The sequence below is a fragment of the Cervus elaphus genome, chromosome 19, assembly GCF_910594005.1.
Source record: "Cervus elaphus chromosome 19, mCerEla1.1, whole genome shotgun sequence".
Classification (NCBI taxonomy): Eukaryota; Metazoa; Chordata; class Mammalia; order Artiodactyla; family Cervidae; genus Cervus; species Cervus elaphus.
This window is the reverse complement of record NC_057833.1, coordinates 68,280,428-68,297,763: the sequence shown is the minus strand read 5'-3', so window position 1 is coordinate 68,297,763 and position 17,336 is coordinate 68,280,428. Positions and strand designations below refer to the sequence as shown.

The 17,336-nt window shown below is 46.2% G+C and overlaps 1 protein-coding gene across 1 annotated transcript in view; it reads right to left on the bottom strand.

The window, feature by feature from the left end:
• The window catches only part of KCNJ6 (potassium inwardly rectifying channel subfamily J member 6), a 319,730-nt gene that overhangs the window by 90,144 nt on the left and 212,250 nt on the right, over positions 1-17,336 (bottom strand). The window contains exon 3 of the mRNA XM_043875432.1: positions 2,087-3,007. Within this exon, the coding sequence (XP_043731367.1) occupies positions 2,087-3,007 (921 nt within the window). The remainder of the gene's footprint in view (positions 1-2,086; positions 3,008-17,336) is intronic.

The window sequence follows — 17,336 nt, the reverse complement described above, 5'->3', positions numbered from 1 at the left end:
TGGCAAACACCCAATTTTCTCTAAAGCAGCAGCAGAAAGGCCACCGGATACTCAGAGGCAAATATCACTATTAATTACCAACAAAGGGACGTTTCTCTGGTTGGAAAGGCTCACTCATTACAAGCTGTCATCAGAAGGACGCGGCATGCCCCTGGGAGGATTCCGACTCAGGGACAACACAAAGATAACTTCCTTATTCCGCATTTATTTATCTTTCGAGATTGGGCTTTGATCTGAGGAAACAGCTCCTGCAATTTGAAGTTCGTATTAACACCAGTAACCAGATGGTACCTCTCCACTGGATTTTGCTTCTGGGGCTCAGAGATGGGAGGAGAACGAAGCTTGCCCATTTTCCTCCCTCCTGTCCTTTTGGGAGAGTTTATAGCAAGAAATCAAATGTTAAACCTGCATCCCCAGTGGTCAGTTTGTGCTGCCAGAGGCTGTATCTCAGCGGCCACCACTAGGGGGACCCAGAGTCCCTGTGCTTTGCAGGGGAGGAAGTTTCTGGTCCGTGGGAACTGACGGAGCTCCCTGTTTGAGTCGGTTTCTCCTCCCTTCTCCCTGATCCAGGCTCCTCCCCCTTCCCCTTCTCCCCCTTCTCCCTTCTTCCCACACAACTATTGCCTCACCAGTGTGCCCCAAAGTCAGGCTCGGGGACAGAGGGCCCTGTGCACGTGTATAGCACTTATTTAGCGTTTCACAATAATTATTTTGTTTTAGACGTTCCTTTTGTCTCAAGCAAAGGAGCCCAGTTTATGCAACGCCTTTTACTCACCTTTTCACTGTTTGCAGCATTAAAAAAAATCTACCGCTGAAAGTTTTACCACCTTAAGAGAAATTTGTTAGAGGTAATGACCTTGTCTGTTGGGTCCAGGGTGGCAGAGACGTGGCAACAACGACTTTCAGTGGATGGATGACCGAGCTCAAGTTATGGGCAGAAGAGTCTGGAGTCTGGCCAGTGGCCATGCATTTTCAGATTGTGTAAACCCACCCTGAGCCTCAAGTTGAAGACCTCAAAGCATAGAAGGGCCGCTTGTACAACTAAAAGAGCATCCCAAGGCTAATATCAATAACTCAGAAGACAGTAAAGCAATGTGTGGATTAGTGTTCTAGTTTATGCTTATCCTATGGGACACTATTGTTAGCTTAGGTCAACAGTTACAACTCTTATTTCATAGACCGTTACAGATCAATATGGAAGGACCTCCCTTGCAGCTGGGATGTGTAAGACATATGAAAAGATATGAGTGAAGACTTCAGTAAAAACAGACCATTTCTCTAGTTCTAGAAGACATCATCTTGGTTAAAATATTCCAGCAATTAGCTGTTCACAGCAGAAAGGTCAATATGACTATGGTTAGTGGGTCTCAATTTTTATTCTTTTCTGCTCGAGTTATTTACTGGGTCTGCATTATTGCATCTACAGGAGATGTGGTAGTTAGAGTATAGAGGAAAGACACCAAGTTCTCACTCAACATACAAGAAAAGCCCAGGCTGTGGGTCTTGCAAATGACTCCCAAAGAAGGGGCCAAATTGCATTTTTATTAAAGCAATTTGTCAGGTTTTCCTTTGAAAGGCTTAACTTCTTCTTCCTGTCTTGGCAATAAATAGCCTCAAGTTATACAAACTAAACAATGCTTTAAAACCGCCTAAAACTGCTTTAGAGGGAGATCAAATTATCATTTAAGTAAATGTTTGAAAAATTAAAATATATTAAGAGATGTTTTAAAAAATTATTAATTGTGCACGGGCCTGGTGAACTGGGAAGACCCAGAGGAATTGGGTGGAGAGGGAGGTGGGAGGGGGGATCGGGATGGGGAATACATATAACTCCATGGCTGATTTAAAAAAAAAATTATTAATTTATTTCCCCAAGGGTTTTTTTTTTTTTTTTAAAGAAAGCTCAATGGTTAGACTTCTTGGTGGACATCCTCAAAGTTAGAGGCTACATACTATTTCATGAATAAAAAGGTGACATCAATAGTGAGGTAGGTTCGGTTTTCCATGTCTTGTCATGAGTAAGGATGTGAAGTCCGGCTTAACACGAACATCCATCCCCAGACCCCCCAGAGCGGGCACATCTTACCTGTAGCTTCTACCATTCCTTCCAGGATGACCACAATTTCCAGTTCCTCTTTGGGCAGCTGGGCTTTGGAGATCTCCCAGAAGGGACTCTGCTGGTTAATTTCATGACTGATGATGAGCGGAGACACCAGAAACAGACGGTCATCCCCCGTGTAATACCCGACGTTGATGTCCGTCTGGTTCAGAGGGATGAACTCCCCTTCCGAGGTCTGTTTGGATTTAATCAGCTTGGCTCTGATGGAAGCCTCCACGATGTGGGAATTCCTCAGATCCCCCACCCGAAACATCAGGCACAGTTTCCCATCCCGCATGGAGATCACTGCGTGCGTGGAAAAAACCAGGGTCTCCGCCCTCTTCTTGGGCTGCGATATTTTAACGAACATGCACCCCACCATGAAAGCATTGACAATGGACCCCAACACCGACTGGATGAGGAGGAGGATGATGCCCTCCGGGCACTTGTCCGTGATGACCCGGTAGCCATAACCAATGGTGGTTTCTGTCTCTATGGAGAACAAAAAAGCAGAGACGAACCCGTTGAGGTTGGTGACGCATGGAGTCCATGACGGGTCCTCTATGTGATCCATGTCTCCTCGGATGTATGCAATTAGCCACCAGATCATCCCGAAAAAGAGCCACGTCACGGTGTAAACCATGACGAAGATCAGCAGGTTGAATCTCCACTTGAGGTCCACTAAGGTGGTGAAGATGTCGGTCAGGTAGCGGTAGGTCTCCCTCACGTTGCCGTGGTGCACGTTGCACTTCCCGTCTTTCCGCACGTACCTCTGGATTTTCCGTTTGGTCCTGTCCCGGCTGACGTGTCTCGGCAGGTCGTCCCTGGCCTGCTTAGGCAACTTTGGCTGGTGAATGGCCACGGGGCTCTCAACGTCCTGGTCCATGGAGTCACCCTCTAGGACGTTAGCTGGTGGTTTGGAGAAAAGAAAAGAAAAACCTAGTGAAACGCTGGCTCTCTGAGGGTCCTGGAAACCCCTTGGTGGTTGGCAGTGCGACAGATGACGGAGCATCATTGGACCACTAGTGCAGCTCCTATCAGAGCAGATGAAGCCTCTTTTGGGGGAGCGTCATCTGCCCGTGCTCCGTGATCGAGCTTGTGTAAGGACTTTACCACACTTCCCACCGGGACAAGGCTTACTGCTGTGAAACTGTCTCCCTGCCAGCAAGCTCTAAGAGTCGGCTCTGACAGCGGGGTGTCTCCTGGCTCTCTCTGAGATGCTGTGGTACGTGAGAAGCAGCACACTCCGGATAAAGAAATGTCTCGATCCAGACAGCCTTGGTTCTACCACTCAGCGGCTGTGGGCTCCTGGTCGTGCTATTACGGATTGTATTCTCCTAAACCCACATGCTGAAGCCCTGACACCCAGCATGACTCTGTTTGGAGATGGGTCCTCTGAGGACGTAATTAAGGTTAAATGAGTGCGTAAGGGTGAAGCCCGAATCCAAAAGGGCTTGTGCTCTTTTAAGGAAAGGAAGAGACACCGGGGCCATGCTTGCAGAGAAAGGCCATGTGAGGACACAGCGAGAAGGCAGGAAGAAAGGTCTTCCAAGCCGATTGAGGGCACCAGAAACCAACCCTTCTGGCACCTTGCTCTCAAACTTCCAGCCCCCAGAACTGTGAGAAAATAAACCGCTGCTGTTTAAGCCCTTGAGTCTGTAGGGTTCTGTCAGGGCAGCCGGAGTAGACCAATAGACTAATTGAATTCATTGATTGATCCTCAGTTTTCACATTTACAAAACGGTCATCATGATAGCCAACTCATAGGGTTATTACGCAGTTAAACAAAACCACGCGCATGATATATGTCTGCATGCAACAGACATGTAATCAGCATTCCTTTGTAATTGTTCCTTTGCTGCTCTCCTTAATTTTAGGGGCAAGAATTTTGAGTGAAATCTTTAAATTGTCAGTCAAATTTCAGAGTAGAAAAAATTCTGGTTTTTATCGGTAAGTATGGGCTTCCTTGATAGCTCAGTTGGTAAAGAATCTGCCTGCAATGCAGGAGACCCCAGTTCGGTTCCCGGGCTGGGAAAATCCCACTGGAGAAGGGATAGGCTACCCACTCCAGTATTCTTGGGCTTCCCTCATGGCTCAGCTGGTAAAGAATCTGCCTGCAATGGAGGAGACCTGGGTTGGGAAGATCCCCTGGAAGAGGGCATGGCAACCCACTCCAGTATTCTGGCCTGGAGAATTCCATGGGCTGTTACAGTCCATGGGGTGGCAAAAAGTCAACCATGACTGAATGACTTTCACAAGCATGCATTTTACCCTAAGGTGATGCTAAGGTTAAAAGCAGTGTGGGGCATGTCTTTCTCTTTCTATGTGTTTGCATATTTGATTTGGTTTCTGCCTCAACATTTAACATCTGCAGTTTTGGCTTGTGGTTGTATTCTTTCTGCTGGCCTTCATGATTAATGCATTGGTACAATCACTTGATGACGAAGCATTAGGAAGACTCTCCTGGAATCCGAGTGCAAGGGGACATTTAGAACCGATGTTGCTATGAAACACATATAAATCCCTGTGTGAAATTCCTTGTTCAGCCAATAATTTTAAAGCTTTCTGAAAGTTTTATAAGCAGTTTCTTCCCTCAGGCTTGTGTTCTGTGTCATTTGACCCTGGGGTGCCTTTTCTCCCCTTGGTTAAAGGAGAAAAACAGTCTGTTGAGAAAGCATTTATCTGAATAAGCAAGCAGCTGGGGATGGGACTCGAGTGGTTCCAACTTATCTTATGGATTAACCTTGATCATGGTTGGATAGTTTCCTTAATAATCAATCCCATGGATCTGTTTTATTTTTCAGCACAAGGAAGAAGCAGCATCTGGTCTGTGAGTCCAATGTTTGGCGAGATAGCTTTGACGTTTAGATAACTGCCCTCAGTAACTCTTGATTTGTAGAGGAGGAATCTTGCCTTTTTTCCCCTTAGAACAGAACAGATACCAGGACAAGAGTCAAAGGAAGCAGCTGAGACTGGGGCAGGGTGGATGGGGTTGGGGGATCTGGATGGGAGTCATGAGCAAGGTCCCTGCTCACTGCCAGCACCCCATGCAAGGGGGTGGGTGTTTGATGCAGGGGTTGTCATGCCTGAACTCATTGCTAATTTTGCCCCGAGACGGAGTCTGTAAGCATGACTTCATGTGGGCTGAACTCGGTTCAAAATCAGCCAGGCTGGGCATTCTTGTCTGGAGACCTGGAGCGTGGTCCGACCTTGGCCCCGGGTGGGGCGCTCTCTGCCTGTACGGAGTCACCCTGGGGTCTTGTTGCCCCGAGTGCAGAGGTGGAAGAGGGGGGCTTTGTCAGATTAGCTGGCTCTTAGCAGTTTTCTGGGCTTCCTTGATGGCTCCTATGGTAAAGAAGCCACCTGTCAATGCAGGAGACGTGGGTTTGATCCCTGGGTTGGGAAGATCCCCTGGAGAAGGAAATGGCAAAACTCACTCCAGTGTTCGTGCCTTGGAAATCCTATGGTCAAGAGGAGCCTGGTGGGCTATAGTCCGTGGGGTCACAAAAGAGCCGGACATGACTTAGCAACTCAAGAACAACAGCAACAGTTTTCTGCCGTCTTTCACACATTCACATGTTATGGAGGGAAACTACACTCATCTCAGCCCCCAGTTTGAAGCTGTTTTCTCCATCTTCTGGCTCATATGTAACCTTCCTGTTTGAATGGTCAGTGAGTTTCTGGACCTACATGAACAGAGGTAACTGCTCTGGGCAGTCCTGGGAGCCTGCCAGTTGACCCTACAAACTCACTTTCCCCCTTTTCCTAGCTCAGGACTAGACTACATTTCCCAGCTTCCTTTGCATGGAGGGGCAGCCACACGCCCAGTCCTGGCCCACCAGGAGTGGGTGTTCCCTCTGGGCCAAGGTCTTAAATAATGGGTATGCCCCCTCCTCTGGCCTTGCCCCTTCTAGGCTGGATGATGAAGGCATGAGATGGAGGGGCCTGAGTCCCTAGCTGATGGCAGAAAGCTGTCTTCTAACCAGAAACAAAAATAATTGTGTTTAAACAGTTACGCATTTTGAATCGAGCCTTCTCTCTAATGCTGTGGGCGTCAGTACTGACATGGATAAGCAGATAGAAGAGTTCTCAGAGGGCTGATGTGGGAAAAAGCCAGGAGAAAGGAAAAGAATGAAGACGGGGTGTGTTGGTTTGATGTTGTTGAAAAGAAACAAGGATCTCCTGACATGGAGTCACTTGTGCTAAGCTTTATATCAGCCAAGGCAGACTAAATACCTATCCTAACCCCAGGTTCAGTCCCTCCAGAAATGTGACTTTTTACCAGTCAGTCTGGAATTTCCTGGCCACAGATGAGGTCAGTCTGTCACATAGACCCCTGCTTTCCCCGTAAAGCAGGTGATCTTGCCTGAAATAATCCTTTATTGTTTATGACTTCCTGTCCCATCCCCTTTAGACCTTTAAAAATCACCCACTTTGTACAGCACCCCTAGTGTCTGCTAAATAGGATGCTGCCTAGTTCGTGCATTGTTGACTAAAGCCAATTTGATCTTCAAAGGTACTCAGTTGAGTTTTGTTTTTTAACAGTATCTAGCGAGAAATAAAATATTGCCTGCCATGTCAGTAAACAAAGAATATCATGGTCATCAGCAATTGCAGCCCTCCAATGGTGAGCCTGGAGGGAACTCAGGATGTGAAAACACAGGATGTTGGCCCCAGACAGTTGAGGAGCATATCAAAGGAACGATTTCGGTAAGCTCAGACTCTTGTATTTTCCCATTCGTAGAAAAGCAGTCAATTCCTTAGCTTGAGATATCTAGTTTTCTTTTATTAGCTCTCATCTTTTTTTCCCATTAGATGCCCTTTGTTGCAAAACTCATATATTCTAGCTCCCCCTCCTCGCCTCCTTGGTGCAGTTCCCTCAGGGCTACTTGAGATACTGCCTCCTGGGCTTGAAGTTCTCAGTCTGTCCTCTGAATAAAACACAACTCTCAACCTTTAGGTTGTACTGTTATTCTTTTTTTTTTTCAGTTGACACCCTAATGAACTAGCACGCGGTTAATCGAATAACTGTGTCGTGTGTCAGGGGAAAAAATGTCAGGGCACATGCTACTTAAGTGCCTTTTAAAAATGAACAAAAATGGGAGCAAAGAAAGCTAAAGCTCCCAGGGAGTGGGATGGAAAGGTGGCCCTGAAGTAGGGAAGAACAAATCTGACTCCATGTTGCATTGGTTTCTTTTACTTTAACCTTTGTACTCAATTACTTTTGCTACAAGCTAAGAATGTTGCCTATAGCCTGATATGCACAGGGTAGCCCGTTCTCAAAATGCTGACCTTTAAAGGTGTAATACTCACTGATATAGAGATCAAAAGTTGTAGAATTGAGAATAACATTTGTCTTGTTGGAGGTTTCTAGGACTATCATGACTGGACCTATACAAACAGGGGCAATAGCAAAGGATTCCGATGCCAAGAAGTTTGCAACAACCAACCACGCTCCCTCCCCTTTCAGTGTAAAAGAAGTCCAAACTCTGACTTGGGTAAGATGGTGCTTTGGGACACTAGCCCATCATCTTCTCAGTCTGCTGGTTTCCCAAATAAAGTCACTATTCCTTGCCCCCACAACTCATCTCCTGACTTACTGGCCTGTAGTGGGTGAGTTCTATGAGCCTGGACTAGGTAACAGCCTCAGAGGCGTCTCTGAGCCTCAGCCAGGTGAGGCAGTGGGTGCCGGTGAGGTGCATCCCAGGGAAGATGGGATGGGAAGCTTAATTGCACCTGGTGGGAAACAGGAACACAGTTGAGAAACCAAAAAAAGCCGATGAAATGTGAGAGTATCTGGAGCATAGAGGAGGCTGAATTTGGAGTGTCAAGTAAGTAGTGGTGCCAGGAGGAGTCGGATTTGGGTGTGGAGTGGGCAGAAGAGAGCGGCCCAGCCTCAAGGCCTGGTCCAGAGCAAACGCAGGCAGGCCTGGACTGGGGAGATGGGTTCAGTCGCTTCAGTCGTGTCGGACTCTTTGCGACCCTATGGACCAGCCCGCCAGACTCCTCAGTCTATGGAATTCTCCAGGCAAGAATACAGGAGCGGTTGCCATGCCTGGGGAGGGGAGAGGGCCATGGCAGGTCTGAGCTGTGAGCATTGCTTCAGCACCTGTGGGTACCAATGCAAATACGCACAGGGGGGAAATACAGAAAGGAATGTTAATGATCGCTCTTAACGTTGCTTTCTTTCTTGGAATCCCAGGTGTGAATTTGAGGGGGTGATGTGAATTGCATTGGCAAGAGCATTTGAGCTGCTCAGCGGGAGGAGCTGCAGCTGTGGCTGGTAGAACAGACCATCCTCCCTGTTTCCGCACAGCCTGGAACGCAAAGGACTTCTCCCCCCAACTTCGCAGCCCCACCACCGCCCCGCCGGCACTTGTCCTGGGCCCCAGTCAGGCGCATGCGCATGTGAACGGTTCGAACCGCAGCCCCGTCCTTCCGCATCCGACAAGTGGGTTGCCCAGCAGTGATGTGGAGCAACTCTCTGCACATTGTGAAGTGTTGTACAGCGTGCAAAAGGATGACCCGAGCGGGGCCCGGGATCTTGATGGTTTCCTTGACCTGAGTTGCTTTTCTGTCATTTGTTGTAGAGTAAATGTGGGTCTGTGTGAAAAATCCAACCCCTTCCCCCTGTTCTTTTTCTCTCTCCTTGTTAGAAAGAGGGGCTTCTCAGGTGGTGCTTGTGGTAAAGAATCTGCCTGCAATGCTGGAGACGCAAGAGATGTGGGTTCCGTCCCTGTGTTGGGAAGATCTCCTGGAGCAGGAAATGGCCACCCAGTCTGGTGTTCTTGCCTGGAGAATCCCATGGACAGAGGAGCCTGGTGGGCTACAGTCCACAGGGTTGCACAGAGTCAGATAAGACTGAGTGACTTAGCTCAGAAACACATTAGAAAGATGATTAATTTGTGTTAAACTAGCTAAGGTGCAACATAATCCGATGGTGAACTTTAACCTCCAAGAAACAAGACATGACTGAGTTACATGCTGGAAAGGACCTGGTCGAGGAATCGCTGGAATCACCTCGAGTTTGGGGGCTTTGCTTGTGGACAGAGGCTGGCGTGACGGTGCAGGCCAGTAGAAATGTTCTTCTGATGAGCAATTCTACATGGCAAATTATATACGAATTCTATGGGGGAAACTTGCGGTGTCTAAGAGAGTGTTCAAAGAGCTCTTTGAGAATTTCTAGTATTGGGGAAAAGCCCACAGAAAAACAGGGTGGATCTCAAAGGTACAGACTAAATCAAAGACTGGAAGGACATGCACACAGATATTAATAGGGAACTTTAGAGCGGGGGGCTGTGGGGGCTTCTAATTTTCCTTTTAAATATTCTAGGGACTTCCCTGGTGGTCCAGTGGTAAAGAATCCTCCTTCCAGTGCAGGTGACGCAGGTTCCATCCCTGGTTGGGGAATTAAGATCCCACTGATGGAAGAAACAGACAGAACAGACTCCTGAAAACAGGACTCCATCTTGGGCCGGACTGTGGACTTTGAGCTCTATGCTCAGTATCTATGGAAACGACATACCAACTGGAAAACCAGACTCCCCGGCAGGAAGAGCCCCAGGGCTTGTACCTAGACTTTCTGTCACCTAAAAGAATACCCTAATTATCTGTATAACCGAATAGAATCATGCATTCTATTATGCTTATTGCGGTATGACCACAGGCCTATTGATAATTGTCCACTGTTAACTACCTAGACTTAAGGCATACGAATCACGGGTTAGCTTTGATTGTATCTTTCTTTTCCTTTGTTCAGACTAGTTTCAGGGAATTTGGGGAAGTGGGTTTGGGCATGTACACTTAGGGTATATAAGGTTTTCACAAAAACTGTTCCGGGTCCTTGGCTAAGAGGAGACTCTGCCTTGGGCCTGCTGGTGTAATAAACTGCACTCCACTATCTGCATCGTCCTGCTGAGTGAGTTTGTTTCCTGGAATGCGTGGCTACAGCACCACATGCCCTGGGGCAACTAAGGGAACACAACTACTGAGCCTGCGCAGCAACTAGAGAGCCAGAGTTCTGCAGACTACAGAGAGAACACCCACACGCCATGACTAGAGAGAAGCCTGCAGGCCACAGCAAAGACCTAGGCAGCAAATAAATGAATATTAAAAGAATTTTGATTTTTTCCCCAAATTTTCTAGGATGACTTTATATTACTTTTACCATCAGAAGGGGGAAAAAAAAGTATTTTCAAACAAAATGTTGAGACTCTCCTGGCGTATGACTGATGAAATTTAGCACAGAGGAGCTAAGGAATGATCAAGTACTTGATCTGAAGGTGTCCCATCCCAAGTGTCTGGTAACTTAGAAACAAGGACATTTGCTTCACCTGACTCTAAGGAAATCGTGAGTGAATCCCATGGGATGATTGTGCTGGGAGGAGCAGTGGGTATAGGGAATGTGTGTGGGTCTGAGACTGTTAGGGGAAGCACAGTGACTGAAACCGCCCACCCTGGCCAGGCACCATCGTAGCCATTTGCATGAGTTGTTTTATGACAGGAGGTCCTGGTAAGGAGCACGGAACTAGTAAGCTGCCACCACCAACTGGAGAGTCCGGGAAAGGTCAAAAGGTGACACCACATGTCCAACCACCTCCCAGAATCCTTCTCGCTGGAGTCCATCTTGGCTGAACAAGGCATGCACCACCAGGAAAGACTGAGTCAGAATGATTGGCCAAAGATAACCGGGAAACTAATCCCATCACCATAAAACCGGAGATTGTGAGCCTCGTGGCAGAGCAGTTCTCCTGTGTTCCCTTAACCCGCTGCTCTCCGCCCAGGCGCCCCTTCCCAATAAAATCTGTTGCTTTCTCAGCACACGTGTCTCCTCGGACAATTCATTTCCAAGTGTTAAACAGGAGCTCACTTTTGGGCCCCGGAAGGAGTCCCCCTTCCTGCAACAAGACCACTGGAGGGGTGGATATGAAATAGACTGGAGGCAAACGTCTGTGAATGTTTTCTGTAAAGGGCCAATGGTAAATAATTCAGATTTTGCAAACAACATAGATCTTTGTTGCATACTCTTTTTTCCCCTCCCCCTGGCAATCCAGTGGTTAAGACTTCACCTTCCAATGCAGGGGGTGTAGGTTTGATCCCTGGTTAGGGAGCTAGATCCCACGTGCCTTGATGCCAAAAAACCAAAATAAACAGAAACAATATTGTAACAAATTCAATACAGACTTTAAAAATAGTCCACATAAAGATTCCTTAAAAAACTGGAACTAGAACTGCCGTATGACCCAGCAATCCCACTCCTGGGCATACACACCGGGGAAACCAGAACTGAAAGAGACACGTGCACCCCAATGTTCATTGCAGCGCTATTTATAATAGCCAAGACATGGAAGCAACCTAGATGCCTATCAGCAGATGAATGGATAAGGAAGCTGTGGTACATATACACAATGGAATATTACTCAGCCATTAAAAAGAATACATTTGAATCCGTTCTAATGAGATGGATAAAACTGGAGCCCATTATACAGAGTGCAGTAAGCCAGAAAGATAAACATCAATACAGTATACTAACCCACATATATGGAATTTAGAAAGATGGTAATGATAACCCTATATGCAAGACAGAAAAAGAGAAACAGATGTATAGAACAGACTTTTGGACTCTATGGGAGAAGGCGAGGGTGGGATGATCTGAGAGAACAGCATCAAAACATGTATATTATCAAGTGTGAAACAGATTGCCAGTCCAGGTTGGATGCTTGAGACAAGTGCTTGGGGCTGGTGCACTGGGATGACCCAGAGGGATGGGATGGGGAGGGAGGTGGGAGGGGGGTTCAGGATGGGGAACACATGTAAATCCATGGCTGATTCATGTCAGTGTATGACAAAAACCACTACAATATTGCAAAGTAATTAGCCTCCAACTAATAAAAATAAATGAAAAAAAAATAGTCCACATAAAAAAAATTTAAAAATTGTTTGCACTGTTTTCAAAATGTAAAATTATCTTTAGCTCATGGGCAGGGCAGAAGGAGGCTGCAGCCTGAATTTGATTCACTGGGCTATGGTTGGTTGACCTCTGGGTTAGCAGGATGCTGGTAAGAAAGAGAGATGGTTCACTGCTGGATTAAGGGAGCAGCTGTGAGGGTGAAGATGGGGCAGTTGGTCTGGACTGAATAAGAAGCAAAAATCAAATAATCTGGAGGTTACTGGCCACGGAGGGAGCAGCCAGGAGGATGGGGGATGGCAGGATGGTTGAGACCTGGAGGCAGAGGATGATGTTTCCGGTGAAAGTATCTGCTCGCTTCTGTGGGCTTCCCGGGTGGCTCAGTGGTAAAGAATCCTCCTGCCAATGCAGGAGACTCAGGTTCAATCCCTGGATTGGGAAGGTCCCCAGGAGGAGGGCTTGGCAACCCACTCCAGTATTCTTGACTGGAGAATCCCCATGGACAGAGGAGCCTGGTGGGCTACAGTCCACTGGACTGCAATGAGTCAGACAGGACTGAGCATGCACGCATGTGCTCACACCTGTGGGAAATCAGGTGTGTGGGCATGAGTCTTATCAGGGTCCGGACCAAGCTCTAGGTTTGGAGGTGGTGGGCACATACACAAGAAAGTGTGACTATGGGTATGGTGAAAGCCTCTCTCTTCCCTGGGAGACTGTAGAGTGAGTAGAGGATACAGAAGACAAGAGTCTGGAAAATAGCTATAGTATGAAGTCAGAAGGAGAGGAGCCAGAGAGAGTCCTGGGGAAGGGATGGATGGGAGACGGGAGGGGCAGAGGGCTACCCAGGTGGTAGGCAGGACACACACACTTTGGGAACAACTGGAGGAAAAGTGACGCATCCTTTCCCTCTTTTGTGGGCTTCCCAGGTGGCTCAGTGGTAGAGAATCCACCTGCAAACGCAGGAGACTTGGGTTCAATCCCTGGGTCAGGATGATCCCCCTGGAGGAGTAAATGGCAACCCATTCCAGTATTTTTGCCTGAAAAATTCCATGGACAGAGAAGCCTGGTGGGCTACAGTCCATGAGGTCTCAAAAACTATCTTGGGATTCTGATGCTTTGTCAATATAAAAATTACAAATGTTTGAAACATGAAGCAAGAAGATAAACCATGAAAAATATTTTCACACTTGACGTTTTTGATTTACAAAAACAATGAATACCCCCATAGGAAAAAAATGATCAAAGGAAGTGAATAAGGAATTTATAAGTGAAGAAATACACAGAGCTGAGGAGCATATGTTCAACCATGGCAAAGTAAAAGCACTGCAGATATCATAACTTTTTTAAACTCTAAAGTTAGCATCATTAAAAATAGACCATAAATACAGTATGTGGAGTTTGTGTGCGTGGTAGGTCAGTAGAATTGTGAATTTGCGTATATTATCGGATGTGTGAACTGGCAAAGTCTTCCTGGAGGACAGAGTGACAGTGGGCCTCACAATTTAGAAATGATTAGATGTGTTAGCAATTCTGGGTCTAGACATTTATCCTAAGAAAATAATTTTACAACATTTATCTGTTGTAGGCATGGGCTTCCTTTGTGGCTCAGCTGGTGAAGAATCCACCTGCAGTGCCAGAGTCCTGGGTTCGATCCCTGGGTTGGGAAGATCCCCTGGAGAAGGGAAAGGCTACCCACTCCCGTATTCTGGCCTAGAGAATTCCATAGACTGTATAGTCCGTGGGGTCGCAGAGTCGGACACGACGGAGAGAATTTCACTTTTCACTTTCAGGCAGGAGATATTGCAGCCTCTTTTATAATAGTTAAAAAATAGAGACAGTTTAAATATCTGCCCATGTAAGAAAGCTGTGGTACATATACACAATGGAATATTACTCAGCCATTAAAAAGAATTCATTTGAATCAGTTCTAATGAGGTGGATGAAACTGGAGCCTATTATACAGAGTGAAGTCAGCCAGAAAGAAAACCACCAATACAGTATACTAACGCATATATATGGAATTTAGAAAGATGGTGACGATAACCCTGTATGCGAGACAGCAAAAGAGACACAGATGTATTGAACAGTCTTTTGGACTCTGTGGGAGAAGGCGAGGGTGGGATGATTTGGGAGAAGGGCATTGAAACATGTAAATTATCATATGTGAAATGAATCACCAGTCCAGGTTCGACGCATGAGACAGGATGCTTGGGGCTGGTGCACTGGATGACCCAGAGGGATGGATGGGAAGGGAGGAGGGAGGGGGGTTCAGGATGGGGAACACATGTACACCCATGGTGGATTCAAGTCAATGTATGGCAAAACCAATAAATGTTGTAAAGTAAAATAAATAAATAAATTTTAAAAAAAAGGAAAGAAAAATCTAAAATAAAAAAGGAAAATATCTATCCATGGAGCACCAGTTAAATGTACTGTTGCAGGTATAACCAATGGAATACTATGTGGTCATTGAAAATGATTTTCCAGTGTTTTGGGGTCTTCAACTGTTTGTGCAGAAGTCACCTTCTTAATGAGGCAATTTACCTCCTTTTTTAAAAGTCACAATCACTGCCACTCACTCCTCACAGTGCTCTTCCTTATGCTACTGTTTGTTTTCTCTGTAGCACTTTTCATCTTCAAGGTTATTTATTATGTTAATAATCTTATTGTTGGTTGTCCCTGTCGGAAAGGAAGCTTCTGAGCAAAGATCTATGTGTGTTTTATTCACCATTGGATCTCAGGCTCTGGATAATGTGCCTGACACATAGCAATCCTCTGCATCTATTTATTCAATGAATGAGTATGTGTTTATCAACCTGGCATGTTGTACATGCCATAGTTAAAGGGAAAAAAACATAATATAATATACAGTTTACTTTGTATATATTCTTAAATTAATGAGTGTAGAAGAATGTCATCCAAAATGTTAATTTAGGTAAATCTCTAAGAGCTGTAAGTTTGTGGGTATTTTTGCTTTCTTTCAATTTTTCTACATTGACACTTCCCCTTAATGACTCTACAATCTGAAAAATCTGTAGGAAATATAAAGCTATTTCTGTTTTAAATAATCAAGACAATTGCTGCAGATAGCTAATGGGCCATGTCCATTGGTCTTGGCAATTGGGGTTTACTAGGGTTGAATGGTGTTGCTCTACACGCACACCTGAACCTCAGACTACAACTTTGTTTGGAAGTAGAGTCTAATTTCAGCCCACTCCAGTATTCTTACCTGGGAAATCCCATGGACAGAAGAGCCTGGTGGGCTATAGTCCACTGGGTCGCAAAAGAGTCAGACATGACCCAGTGACTAAACAACAAGAGCCCACTTTGGAGCTGTAATTCAGGTAAGGATTAAGATGGAATCATTCTGGAGTAGGGTGTGCTCCAAGGCTAGTCAGAACATCCTCATAAGAGACAGAAAGGGACAGGCAGAGAAGGCTGTGTGATGGAAAAGTTGGGGGGTGGAGTGAAGCGGCCACAAGCCAGGGAACACCTGGAGCCCCCGGAAGCCGATGGGTGAGGTGGGATTCTCCCCTGGAGTGTCTGGTGGGAAGGCGGCCCTGCTGACACCTTAATTTCAGGCTCTGACCTCCAGAAATGAGAGAGGAGACTTTTCTGTTGTTTCAAGCCACCCACTTTGTTGTGCTGGCTGCTGGAAACTAACACAGTTGGTGACTTTGAAGCGGAGGAGTTTGCGCATGTTTATATCCTGAGAAGAAGCCAAAGGGGAGAGGCTGACTCTACAAGGATGGAGGGTGTGGAGGATTGAGGTGTCTGATGGCCTGTAAATCAACACAAAGTACTGTTGAGAGCAAAGGTGGGGAGGGGTGCAGGGTGCGGTGCATGCGAGTTCTGTTGTGTTTGCGACCCCATGGACTGTAGCCCACCAGGCTCCTCCATCCATGGGATTTTCCAGGCAAGACTACTGGAATGGGTTGCCACTTCCTTCTCCAGGGGATCTTCCTGACCTAGGGATCAAACTGGTGTCTCCTGCCTTGCAGGCGGATTCTTGACCCACTGAGCCATGGGCATGTCCATTTCCTCTCAAGAGACAGGTGTGGAGTGGAGAGGAAGAGAGAAGGATGGGGAGGGAATCTTGGCAACATCTCTCTCATGCTTCGTGTCCTGGAGGAGCTTCAGATGGGCTCATTTTCCAGTGTGATTTAAAAAATAATCTGCACTCTAGTAGTCTTATTGAATTGCATGTACATCTCACAATGAAAATAACTGAACTCTGCATAATCAGAGATCAGCCTAAGATTTCCACATCCTTACTGCTCAAGAAAGGCTGCTGCTATTGCTAAGTCGCTTCAGTTGTGTCTGACTCTGTGCGACCCCATAGACGGCAGCCCACCAGGCTCCCCCGTCCCTGGGGTTCTCAAGGCAAGAACACTAGAGTGGGTTTCCATTTCCTTCTCCGGTGCATGAAAGTGAAAAGTGAAAGTGAAGTGGCTCAGTCATGTCTGACTCTTAGCGACCCCATGGACTGCAGCCTACCAGACTCCGTCCATGGGATTTTCCAGGCAGGAATACTGGAGTGGGTTGCCAATGTCTTCTCCGGCTCAAGAAAGGCACATGTAAACAGAAACTTCTACCCTCCTGTTCATAGCAGCACTATTCACAATAAACAAAATGTGGAAGCAACCCAAGAATCCATCAGCAGATGAATGGATAAGGCTTAAAAAGGAAGGGAATTTGGATACATGAGACAACATGGGTGAAACTTGAGGATATTACGGTAAGTGAGATAAATTCCCAGAAAGCAAATGTTGTTTGATTTCACTTATAGGAGCTTCCTAGAATAGTCAAGTCCTTAGAGACAGAAAGTACCAAGGGCTGGGGGAGGAGGGAATGGGGAGTTAGGGTTTAATAGGTACGGAGCTTCAGTGTAGGAAGATGAGGAGTTCTGTAGTTGAACAATAGTATGGCTGCATAACAATATGAATGTACTTAATGCTATGAAAATGTAGATTCTATAGAATGACTGAAATGGCAAATTTTATGTTATATATACTTTACCACAATAAAAAAGTAAATTGTGTAAACAAAAAGACAAGCATATTTATTTCCTAAATGGGAAATGTCTCACAGTTGTGTCCTACTCTTTGTGACCCTATGGACTGTAGCCCACCAGGCTCCTCTGTCCATGGAATTCTCCAGGCAAGAACACTGGAGTGGGTTGCCATTCTCTTCTCCAGAAGGTTTACAAACAGCAATAAATAATTGCAGGTGATGATGCTTCAAAGATAGGAAGGGTGGGGTTTTCCTGTTAGAGTCATTCCTGCATTTTTCCATTTATGCGCCCAATGACGACTGGAACACATCTGAGAA